This window comes from Malania oleifera, chromosome 5, assembly GCF_029873635.1.
Source record: "Malania oleifera isolate guangnan ecotype guangnan chromosome 5, ASM2987363v1, whole genome shotgun sequence".
NCBI lineage: Eukaryota > Viridiplantae > Streptophyta > Magnoliopsida > Santalales > Ximeniaceae > Malania > Malania oleifera.
In genome coordinates, this window is record NC_080421.1 from 17585679 (window position 1) to 17598373 (window position 12695).

General features: G+C 36.3%; 1 protein-coding gene across 1 annotated transcript; it reads right to left on the bottom strand.

Moving 5' to 3' along the window:
- Window positions 1-718: 718 nt before the first annotated feature.
- On the bottom strand, window positions 719-11718 carry LOC131154879 (polyadenylate-binding protein 8-like). Its single transcript, XM_058107685.1, has 9 exons — window positions 10958-11718; window positions 10073-10191; window positions 9303-9959; window positions 9122-9199; window positions 8953-9042; window positions 8538-8675; window positions 2084-2263; window positions 1801-2004; window positions 719-1156 (listed from the first exon to the last, which is right to left on the bottom strand). Exons 1-9 carry the CDS (start codon window positions 11196-11198, stop codon window positions 911-913), a joined length of 1953 nt encoding a protein of 650 aa, XP_057963668.1. The 5' UTR covers window positions 11199-11718; the 3' UTR covers window positions 719-910.
- Window positions 11719-12695: the final 977 nt, after the last annotated feature.

A 12695-nucleotide genomic window follows, 5' to 3' on the forward strand; every position in this document is an offset into this window, starting at 1 on the left:
TCTGACTTCCAGTTAAAAACACTACGGTATTCCTTAAGTCACAAGTAAAATACGGCTGACTGTAACCAAATTGACTACGCTTTAGCCATCAATTTATCTACTTATTTGGGTTCTCCTCTAAACGTAAAAAAGTCTAGCAATTATTAATGCTCAAGATTGAGGATGGCTGAGAAGGGCTTCCATCAAAGCTTCTGAACTAATAAGCAGAACTGACATCTTCCTGATTTGAATGCTTGCTTCAACTTTTGAAACCATCATAGAGAAAAAGTTGCTAAGTAAGCTAGCATTCCTTAAACCTGGTTCAACTTGACATGCCCTTGTTTGCTGGTTAGTTGCTCTTGACAAGCTGACGACTCATAATAAGTAATCTCCTTGGAATAATTCACTCAAAACCAAATCCTAGGCCTAGATTGCATGCTCCCAAATGCAGAGTAACTCTCATCTGCTGCTGCTATGTTCGAAAATATGCTAACCCTGTCTTTCAATTTCCTGTTCGTTCAAAACACTTCCATTCATAAGTTTGCGGTTCTTACAAACTACTTCAACGCGATAATTGTGTGCAGCAATTTAATGGGGAAAATCATTATAAAATTCCACTATTTGCAAGGGTAAGGAAAGCATTGCAACAGACTGCAGTTTCTATAGAATTGAAACTGCAGGAATCCAGATTCAACGATTCAATGCCAAAAGAAAACCATTCATAGGGAAGACAAAAGCAAAAAAAGCAACACGAGTGCTTCTAAGTGCATGGCAAAAATTAAAGCATAATGTCACAACATTCAGAATAATTTAAGAAGCAACTCCTCGCAAACACCAAAACCAGTGCCTACCCTAGCATCAGAATGAAAACCTTAAAACTGTTGCAAATCCACAACCACAACCATGATGTTTCAAGATAAAAGCATCGCACTTAGGAAACAAGATTTTCGTTCAGTGACAAGGATGCCAGTTGATCAGCCGTGTTGCCAGCCTGCTGCTGCTGGGCAACATTCCTCAGCACGTCCATGGCCTCTGCAACCTTTGCTTTCAGAGCTTCTGGTGACTCAAGCAAGTGCAAGACCTCAGTCTGGTCCATCTCGAGAAGCATGCCTGTCACCTTAGCTGCCATCTCAGGCTCCAGCTGCTCCACAAGTGGGTACAAATTCTCACCCAACATCTATAGATTTTCACCCAATAAACAAAATTTAGTTAACCATCTAAGAGGACTCAATCTAAATAGCTATTTACAGTACGATTGAATCTTTATGTGAAAGGCTCCAAGGCAGAACTACACTACCTAGCAAAATAGAAAGAAATAATGACAAGAACCATTCACTGGGTTTACAAAAGAATGGCCTCTTACTGCAGTATAATGTTAATCGTAACAATTACAAGGCAATATCAACAGGCATGCTCATCAAATCTAATATGGAACTAAAATAATTATCCACAGTATGCACAACCTATACAATGACCGAGGCACACACCATCACACCATTGTATGAGAAAATCAAGGCAAAATTAAGGGCCTATTGTGGAAAACAGTTCTTTTTCATTTTTAGTTTTCTAAACCATTACAAAAATGCTACGTTGTTTTCCACGTCTCCAATATTTGTATAGAAATGTTGGAAAACATCTCTTTATGATTTTCTAATTTTTCTATATAGTTGGAAAATGGTGAAAAAAAAAGTGGCATTCCTGTAATAATTTAAAAAACTGAAACAGAAAAATTGTTTTCCAAGATTATACATGGCTTGAGCCTCTGCAAACCCCATGCCTTTTTTCTTTCCTCAATTTAATTAGTAAGGCAAAAAAGCTTACTGTTCTTTGCTGTTCAGGAGTCGCATTTGCAAGAGCACTAGCCAAAGCACCAATTGGAATTTGCTGAGACATAGATGCATCACGCATTGGCATGCCACTCATATCATATGGAACAGAAAGCATGCCCCCAGCAACACCTGGCATAGGAACATCTGGCAAGCCACGCCCTGGGGGATAACGGTAGACACGCCCCCTTGGAAGCATCTGCCATTGAACAAGTCATAACATGCAATGTATAAAAATAACTGCTAGGATCAGTGAACATATACAAAGTATCACCAACCTGCTGCTGCATTAGTGGAACAGGCTGCTGGTTCTGCTGCACAGGAACACCTCCAGCTCGCCTGCCACCAGGACGCTGACCCTGTTGACCCTGCTGAACAAGAGGCACAAAGAAGTTTGGCATGGGAGCCCCACCAGGCCTCATGCCAGGAACAAGTTGCTGCTGATACCCAAATCCAGGCTGGTAGTTTGAGATCATGAAAAGAAAATGTGTAACCCATGGTTAATGGAAATGCCATCTCCACAATTCAAACAATCCAAGCAAAAACATTTATATTGAGTAATATATCAATTGCACAGATAAAAATCTTCAATCAATTAAGTAATACAGAAACATGAACAAAAAATGTTTAAAAACTATAAGACGCTATTTCCTCCAACTATTTAAGATGCCTAAATTAAGTTATGAAAACAGACTCTCCAACTGCAATTGAGCTACTCAATCAAACAACAACTGAGAGCACTATTTTAATGAAAAAGTTTATTAAAAAAGAAGAGAATTGCACATGATTTTTGTTGACCCAGAGAAGCCTCAAATATGGGTACAAGGGAGGGCTGGCAGGTTCAAGAAAAATGAGTGGGTAGTAGATGTATACTTGACATTGAAGACATTTATAATAGAATAATAACTATTGTTTGAACTATATGGGTAGAATCTAAAGAACTTCTAATCACATTAACAGTACATCAAGGGTTTGCCTTGAATCCTTTCCTTTCCAATGTTATGCATGTCTTACTGGACATTTCGGTAATTTGGTCACATGGTGTATGTAGAGAAGTTTTAGAATCTATAGGTTTCAAGATAAGACCAAATGCTTGAAATGCAATTTTAGTCATTTTAGGAGTATAATGGAGAAAACATTAAACTTAATGATAATGAAGCTCTTATTACTAAGTAGATTTTGGTACAACAAATCTATTATGCAATGTAAAGGAGAAATTGAATAAGGTGTCATACATAAGAGTTGGGTTGGCAAATGAAGAGGTTCTTTGAGCATGTTGTGTGATCATAGAATATCCTTCAAATTTCAAAAAAGGTTTACACTATAAATACAAGCCAAATATGCTATTATTATGGACCAAAATGTTGGGACAACTAAAAACAACATATTCAAAAAGTAAAAACTACAAAATGAGAATGCTAAAATAAATTAGTGTAACATTTTAAAAGATAAGAGTAAACACGTTTGTAATAATTAATGTTTAGTACCAGGAGACAAGCTCTTAACTTGGGCACTTGTTACACAAACAAGGCTTCAGAGAAAGAGGTGTTGCTTGAGGCAGCAGAAGGGGAAGGTATGCTTGGAATAACTACGACAAAGATAGTAAGAATACGACAGCATTACACCTTTCTGTAGATATTGCCCTAGATCTTGCGGAACAGCTGAAAAGAACTCATAGTTGTTGCTAATGTACATGGACACCCTCAAATTTGAGAGGAATGATATGAACATGCTTCTTTATGATATTCTGGTTTTAAAAAAATGAAAAAATATAGACAGAATTACACCTTTCTTGTTATTGGCAAGGATATGGAGAATATGCTTACCATTTGCTGTGCAAGGAAGCTTACCATTTGCTGTGCAAGGATCACGAAAATTTAAATACACAACGATCACACATACCGCACTTTTCTTCTCTAGATAAATTATTGTGAAATAGGAATGGCATTTGTTTTAAGTTAATGAATCAAAACAATCAGTCATTCCATTTCACCATATTTGTTAACTTGATATTCAAATCATGAATCAAAACCTTAGTTTGGTGTACTAGTGAATCAATTCAAAATCCAATCATGCTTGACAAATTGCATGTCACGAAGGGTAAAACCTCGGCTAAGATATGACCCACCTCAAGGGGTTTAGATAATGACTCATTGAAGGAATTTTGCACCCTCAATGGAAACTGTACAAAGGCATAAAATATGACATAAAATATCTTTTTCAACAAAATAGGAAGACACAGTTTATAGCCTTACCAGCATATTGTTTGTACCATCGACTTAATTAAATTAGGTCACTATGAAAAGAATAACAATATAATGCCCACTATCATGAGCCAACCTTGTTCAAGGCATTATACTTGCATGACATTTTTTTTTTTGTGCACATGGAATGGATAGCCATCATATAAATAGGTGTAGGTCTTATTACTGGCGTAGGTAATGCCTTCGTGTAAAAAAGGAGTATAATTCCTTGGTCACATTGGTCTTTCCTTATGCGACATTTTGAATTGCATAGAAAGCTCTTTCGGGAAGGGTGAATATTCGTTGATCATTGTAAAACTCACTAACCTCCATAATCATATTTAGCTCGACCTCTCCAGCTAAAAACAGGCTGCCTACAGAGGTACAATAATAAGAATTGTGTTTTTGCATGTTTACTGACTCGTGTTTACTTTCACATTTGTGCATTGTTTCCATCCACTTTGTATCCAATGGTTGTGAATTGGTTCTGCTGGTGAACCCACAGTTTACTTTTTAGCTGACTAGTTAAGCTTGTCAGCTACAACTAGTGCCACAACCCTTCACACGGTATGAAGTGTTCATTAGGGCTAAGCAAATTTCAGTTAAGATTTGAATATGGATCTATCTGGTTTAGTTTTTAAAAATTTCAATGTTCGGTGATCAGTTCTGTTTAAGAAATTTTTTTCAGTTAACCGAATTAACCGATCAAGGGTATATATATTAATATATAAATTATAAATATATATATATGTAAATAAGTAAATATATTTATTACAAATATTTATTTATTTTTATTATATATAAATATAATATATTTATATTTTATAAATATACATATGCAAATTTGAAATGCATCATAATTTCGGTTAATTTCAATTAACCAAATTAACTGAATAAAATTTGGTCGGGAAAGGGTTCAGGTATACCCTTTAGCTCAGTTTGTTTCCGTTAGTGTATATGGTCAGCTGAAATTTTTTGGTGAATTCACCAAATTCGCTGTACCAACTGTTTGCACAGCCTTTGTTTTCACCCATAACAACCACTGATGTTGCGAAATTTTCTGATACAATCAGCCGACAAATAAGCGACTTTGATCTCTAGAAAATGGTACTCTTATTTTAAGGCAGCTTTGATCAATCTCCAAAAGATGGTACCACTTGAATTTTCTTTTGAAGAAATGTCCTGATTTTTCTTTGATTTTAGTGATTTCTTTACTTTATGGAATTAATTTTTTTTTTTTTTAAATGTATCAAAATTAAGTTGAAGCCATTTCCTTTGTGTCCAATTTCAAAATATGCAATTTTTTTCTTTTCGGACATTTAAAGAACACATGTTGGATGCATGTCAAATGCATCTCCGTGTCCAACACATGTTCGACATGACTACGCTCCACCTAAGTGGTTTGTTGATCATAGAGTTGCCCAAGTGATCTAGAAAATGCCACTGAAAAACTTGGGGGAATGAAGGGGAAGAGGAAATTAAATTCAAGGAGGCATACATATGAAGAAATTAAACAAGAAATAGTATTCCAAGCCCTTCGAATGAAAGCCCTGAACATGGTAGAGACCAAAAGTCCATGAAACGATTTACACAAGCATCTCATATAGATCCTTACCTCCATAGCTTGAAAAACTGAAAACAAGTGCTCACCATCTTCCTTCTATGTCACTCGTATATGGCTTGTCAGATTGCTTTACTTGTGAAGTTTGTGCCCATAAAAATAATTAATTAATACTAGACTCTATTCCAAGGTTGTTATCTTTGATCATTAATACTGTGATTTAAATCCCAGACAATATGAGGAACAATTAAAGGAAAGCAATTGCAACTTTAGTTGAACATGTATTCATCACACCAAGGGAGTAATAGTAGACCACTATGATGATAGAAATAAGGTTAAACAAGTATTGATGTGGCAAATAGAAACTAGTGAGAATCCTAATGAACTGTGCATGGGTCTAAAAGCACTAAGAAGATAATTCATTGTGTGCTTGATAAATGTTGTATGTATTCCTATTGTATTTGGGAGTACAGTTCAATTAAACCAACTTATGATAAAAACTAAATAGAGTAACAACGACAACGAACCAAGCCTTAAGTCCCACCAAGTGGGGTCAGCCACATGAATCAATTTTCGCCAATTTACACAATCATCACAATTTCCTATGACAATAAGTAATACTTAAAATCTCCCAGTCTTAACTAAAAAACAAAGCTAACTCTCTTGAGCTAAATCCCTTAATATTATAACATCAAAATTAAAGCCATGTTCATTAAGTTCATTCATATCACATCAATGCATGCATATAGCCCACCATCATTATCATCCTACAACTTTAAGATGCTCGGTATTGAGATCTTTAGTATTTCAAATTCAAAGCTCTAAGATTGCTTTTGATCTCAAAAGAAGAGACCTTTCATGAGATGCTCAATTGCTCTCTCCATTTGGAACCAACAAATCCCAAGAGATTATCATCATTCTATCCTAATTTTGAACCATTTTGAGCCAACTAAACAAAATTTTGTCTGTTGACTGCAAAAACAAAGTGTGTGAGCCAATAAAAATACATATGGGTCTTTATCCAATCCTTGGAACTCATAAACAGAAGTAGGGTCGATAGGATCTGAAGCAGGATCAAGATCCTATGATCACAACCCTAGGGAGATTCTCCTTGATCCAGATCGCACATGATATGGATCCTTAGGTAAATCTGTGTTGTAGGATCTGGTTCCTATTTTGATAACCAGCTTGCAAGAAGCTCCTCTTGATCCAACCAACATATGCTGTCGCCAACCCAGTGTCCAAGGGACTAGACCTAATGCAAAGCACCTTTTTATCACTTATGATCTGGAGTTGGTCACACTCTGTCAAGAGCCCCTGGATCATGTTCCTTCTCAACAGGAATATAATCGCTGTAGCAAGAACTTTCTTTCTTCTTTTTGTTTGTTATAATCTAACTAGAGGTATTTTCAGAAAAATTGTATTTTCATTTCAATTCAGTTGAATTCTACATTGGGCCAAACACATGAATTCATTTGCAAATGAACTCCACTTAAGAATGCATGGACAAATGAGATGAATCTCACTTTCATCTGCATAAATACATTTTAGTATGCATTTGGACCAAACACATTAATTCATTTGCAAATGAACTCCACCCAAGAATTTATATGTGAAAAAGCGAATGAGTGCATCCCATTTTCATTTGTATAATAGCATTCCAAATAGAGCAATAATTTCCCTTAACTTCAGTTAGTGTATCATATTCTACAAAAGATGAGATTCTGAAAAGGATAGAAGAGCCAAAATGGAGGGGAATACATTCATGTGATTCAGTAACCTTCTTGGACATGAAACAAACACAAAAAGCAAGATTATTAATCCTCATAATTTTCTAAATCAAATGTTCAATATTAACCAACTCAAAATCTATTGTCTAGCAAGCATACATTAAAGGGAGGAGTAGGATTTACTGAAATCCATGGCTGATTAGCACACAACTCAAATAGCAAATGAAATTGGAATCAGGTTCAGCAGTTAATGCAGATAACAAACAGATTGAGAAAAAGCAAGTTCGAAAGTTTCATTTCATTTTTAGTGTTGCTGTTGAACAGCAGAAAAGCAGTCATAATTTGTAAATATTCGAAGGCATAGATGAAATTTCACAATTTTAAGGGGTGATGCCCTATTATTCAAAATTTTAATTTACTTGCTCAGCTTATTTATAGGGTAATTTTTTAACAATCTTAGAGAGTTCAATTGTCAAGTTATGTGCTTCAAAGTTTAAATCAATGACTCAAAGGATTGGTCAGAGAATTCTCTTTAGCCTAATCCAAGTAAATTGAGTCCTCGCTAGGTAGATTGTCAATGTAATGTTCACACAATGCTATCCAGAACACTTGAACCTCTCTTGCTTCCTTTGGCAATCCCAATCACTATTCCTTCATCCTACACAATAAAAGCACTACAACCTAGAATACTCTTCAGCCTTACCACCATAAAGTCCTAGCCCTAGTAACATAAAAACCTAATCTTCTAACTGCCAGTAGATTCCTGCAACACATCTCCTTGCAGCCTGCCAGAATTTTTCTTCTAATTACTCCTCAAAGAAACCCTTATTCACCATTGACCCATAGCATCTTTCTTCTACGATTACAAACCATTATATCCTATTATGTGTAAGCATGCACAGCAAACTTAATGTAACTCTATGCCTCACCAGTGTGAAAAAAATGTTAAATAAATTCTGTCAAGGACCTAGATTAGATCCCATATTTCCACCTCATAAGGCTCTTGCTGAAGCACAACATGGTTAAGGGTATGCATTTTTAACCAGCAAGAACAATAATTTTAGCATTAAAATACATAAATATGTATCGAAGAAATCTAATAATAATCAGAACAATGAACTTTACAATAATGTCCATGAAAGAAAATTAGAAATATAGACAAGTTTTCAGGAGATAAAATTTCAAGAAAATGACTTACTTGGGGAGGAATAATAGCAGGTGGTGCTTGACCATAGAAAATTTGTTGTCCAAGACCTGGACTACCAGAAGGGTACATTGGCATTCGAGGGGCGACTGAAGGCGCCATTCCAACAGGACGCATTTGAGAAAATTGTGCCTATAAGCAATAGAAGTTCTCATGAGTCAAAATCCTCATGACAGCAAGTAACATGTGATAACCACTTGCTTCCTAAGTTTTTTTCACGAGTTCCTTAAGTTTTGCCTTCAAACAAATGCACCAAAAAAACATCTGAAAGCCTAATAAATTCAATTCAAAAGGAGGAAAACAAAAGAACAAGGCAAGCAAAGTAATTGAGGGAAAAAAAAATTCAATGTAGATATTCAAATAAGAACCTTTATTGAAAAAGAAAAATCAAAATAGTTTAGAATTTTACCTGCAACCTTGCTCTTCTATCCTCTTTTCGTTGGGCAAGTGCAACATAAAGAGGCTTGCTAATGACCATTTTGCCATTCATATCCACAAGCTACCAAAACAAACAAAAATAAAAAAATTACTGTTGGTTTTGTATAAGTTCTTTATAAATACATACACCACATACTTACAGCCCTAGATGCCTCTTCAGGAGTTGAAAACGCAACAAAACCTGATCCTCTACTTATTCCATTAGGGTCACGCATAACCTAGACAAACATCAAAACAACATAACCTTTAAAACTCACCCAAGCCATGTAGCATGACTTATTTCAATAGTGATTGCCTATCCATGCAGTTGGTGCTACAAACCTTGCACGAAGTAATGGTACCAAACGGAGAGAACAGTTCCATAAGTTTATCATCACCAATGCTATCATCTAGATTTTTTATGTATAAATTTACCCCTTGATATTTGTCAACTGCCTCCTTCATACTCTGCTCAAATCGCTGTTTTAGTTCAACCTCTCTTTCAGATTTTTTCTGTGCTTTCCCAACAAACCATTCTTTATCATCAAATTTCTGTCCATTAAGAGCCTCAACAGACCTAGCAGCATCATCCACATCCTCAAAGTTGACAAAACCAAAGCACTTAGATTTCCCATCTGCATCCCTCATCACTACAACGCTTGTTATTGTTCCAAATTCGCCAAAAATTTTCTGCAAATCTTCCTCTGTTGTTGATTCTGAGAGATTCTTTACAAAGACATTATTGAATTTTGTCCTGCTAACAGCTGTTTCTCTCTCTTGCTTGCGAACAAAGGGTCCCACAAAAACTTGCTTATCATTCAAAAGCATACCATTCAGCTTTTCTATAGCTTGTTGAGCAGATTCCTCATTATCAAATTGTACAAAACCATAGCCTTTTGACTGACCAGAGGAATCTGTAGCCACCTTGCAAGAGAGAATGTTTCCAAAGGTTGAAAATGTATCATGTAGAGCTTTGTTATCAATCGCCTTATCCAAATTCTAACATGTTCAAAAAGAGAACTCGGTCAGGTAAGACGAACAAAACTCCTACCAAGCAAAAGATTTTGAAGCACAGCAGAATCACCTACAAAACCACTTCGGCATTGTATTACCTTAATAAATATGTTCCCTGCCCCACTTTTGCGAAGACTAGGATCACGATGTGAATACATAATCCTAATGGGTTTTCCATTAAGAGGAGTGAAGTTCAGCACGTCCAATGCCCTTGCAGCTGTCATTCATATCATTAATCCCAAAAAAAAAAAAATGTAAGAAACAACAGAGGATGTGGATTATGCGGAATATCAACCCAACACACATCTAAGAGAGGAATAAGGTTAACTTTTTTTTGGAACAAAGAAAAGCAACTTGTTCTCAAGAAAAGCAGTTAGTATTCAGTGCCTTCAAGCAGAATATTCACAAGGATCATGGTGATATAGCATAATCCCCAAAAAGGTTTTCACGGGTACTAAATACTGGACATAGTTGATGAGTGTGCAACATAACTTCATTTAATTTTTTTATTACACTAAATTACTCTTTACTTTTTCCCTTCTGCTGTACCTGGTTCGGTTCATGGAACACAAAGCAGACACCAAATTGGGGGAATCTCTTTCAATATGTGTAGATATTATGAGTCCGATAAATGAATCATTAAAGCTATAATGATAGCAGCAAATAAAGCATGCAGGCGTAAAGAATTCAAGGTAGCCTATAGAGTGTAGGAAGTGAGCAGTGAAATATGCATACATATATTCTGCAAACAAATTCAAAAATCGCATAAAGCTGTTTTTTTTTATCTATTTGAAAACAGCCACGCTACTTTTTTCCACCATTTGCGTCTATCCAAAGCATGTATTCAGTTTGAAGTTAAAACGATACCCGATTTGTAGGAGAAATAAACTGAACATAAACATCGAAATCGGCAATTCCAAATTTCAAAAAAAACAAAAAAAACATCCCAAATAAACATAAATTCGGCCATTCAGGAAACTAACCATCTTGTGGGTTGCTATAATTGACATAACCGTAACCAAGAGATCTGCGGGTACTCAAGTCCCTGCAAACCCGAACAGAAACTACCTGTCCCAGCTGATTAAACAGATCATAAAGCTGCGAATCAGTCACACTCAGCTCGAGGTCTCCCACGTACAGCGACGTCGTAACAAATTGGTTGCCTGCAGCGGCACCCGCCACACCATTGATAGGAGCTTGAGGCTGAACCTGAACCTGTGCCATGTCCAAAAAATCAACAATATTTTTTCTTTTTTTTTCCCTTTTCTGATTTTTTTCTTTTTTTCTTTCTTCCCTCTCCTCTTGTTATTGCGAATCAAACTTAGGAAGAACAAAGTGACGCTGTAGACGAAATTTGAGAAAACGCACACCAGATGTTCGACAGAAGACCCCTGATACTACTAGATAAAAATTTTTGTCTTTTCTTTTCTTTTCTAGATTTAGGATAGAGGAGGAGAGGGAAGGGTGAGGAGAGATAGATGGTCGGAGGTCCGACGGAGGACAGGTCGCGCGAACCGGCGGCGATGGCGGCGCCGGAGACGAAGAGGGTAGGCGAGAAGAAAGCGTGCGGAGGGCAGCTAGACCTGCACTGCGGCGGCGGTTTTGGTGGCAGCGAAGTTTATATAGTGAGGACGTGTCGCTCTAAACCCTAATGTAATATTGAGCGTTAAATCTTAGCCGTCAGATCTCCGAGCCCACCTGACAAGGTCAAGCGTCACACTGGCCAGCTAATCCAACGGCGAGTGATTATAGATAAATATGGTGGGTTGATTATAGGTTGATGGCAGCACCCTGCCATGCGCAATGGTCGCTTAGGATAACGTCAAACTGTAGGGTCGCAAAACAAGCTAATGGCCGAGTTCATGCCACCATTGGGATTAAATCAATTCACATGTACATATTTATTAATTGGTAACTATCATGTAAAATTCAAGTGTCTAAAAAATATAATTAATTTATTTTAAAAAATTATAAATATTTCATAAAAAATTGTATATATATTTTTTAAAATAGTCATTCATTTTATTTTTAAATGGATCATAAACGGATCACCCATATTTAAAAAAAATATTATTTCATTTTATTTTTAAACGGGTCATAAACGAGTCACCCGATCTAAATCCGTCTAACCCGTTTAATAAAGGGGTTCAGATTGATCTGATTATAAACAAGTCAGCTTGTATTAATCGGAGCGTGAGTCGAGGCGTGGATCCTCCTTGTGGAGTGCTGAAGTCACGTTGACGCAAAAGTTGACGCAGGCACCGTTGTTGATGTTATCCTGACAAGTGCTAACGTTACTGCTAATGTCAGAGAAGAAGGAAAAAAAAAAATTAATGGCAAGTACTTCGACTATAACGACCCAAAAAATTCATGTCATTTTTTTTATATTATATTATATGTTATATATGTTGTAAAACCCTAAAACTCTGATACCCATGTAATATCTACCATAACATCTCGCTCCCAAAGTGGGCACCGAGGAATACATGTTCACAAGATAACACACCTATGCAGCGGAAAACATAAAATCTTACAACCATAATTACAATACCAGAATTCAGTACTCTCCCAAAATATATATATATATATATATACACATTTCTCCAGTATTCTCCACTAGATCATTTAGAATCTATACAAAAATACATCTCCCAGCATTCACTTACCCTACAGACAGGGCAGCACAAAATCTCCTCTATCTTCGAGTATGATTTGCTCATC

What these genes read in the sequence shown, in the direction of transcription:
- LOC131154879 (XM_058107685.1), bottom strand. Translation starts at nt 11,198, where the DNA reads ATGGCACAGGTTCAGGTTCAGCCTCAAGCTCCTATCAATGGTGTGGCG. An exon ending in CAGGGAACATATTTATTAAG is followed by an intron (nt 9,960 to 10,072) that starts GTAATACAATGC and finishes TGAACATGTTAG; the next exon opens with AATTTGGATAAGGCGATTGA. An exon ending in CTGCTATTATTCCTCCCCAA is followed by an intron (nt 2,264 to 8,537) that starts GTAAGTCATTTT and finishes TCAAACTACCAG; the next exon opens with CCTGGATTTGGGTATCAGCA.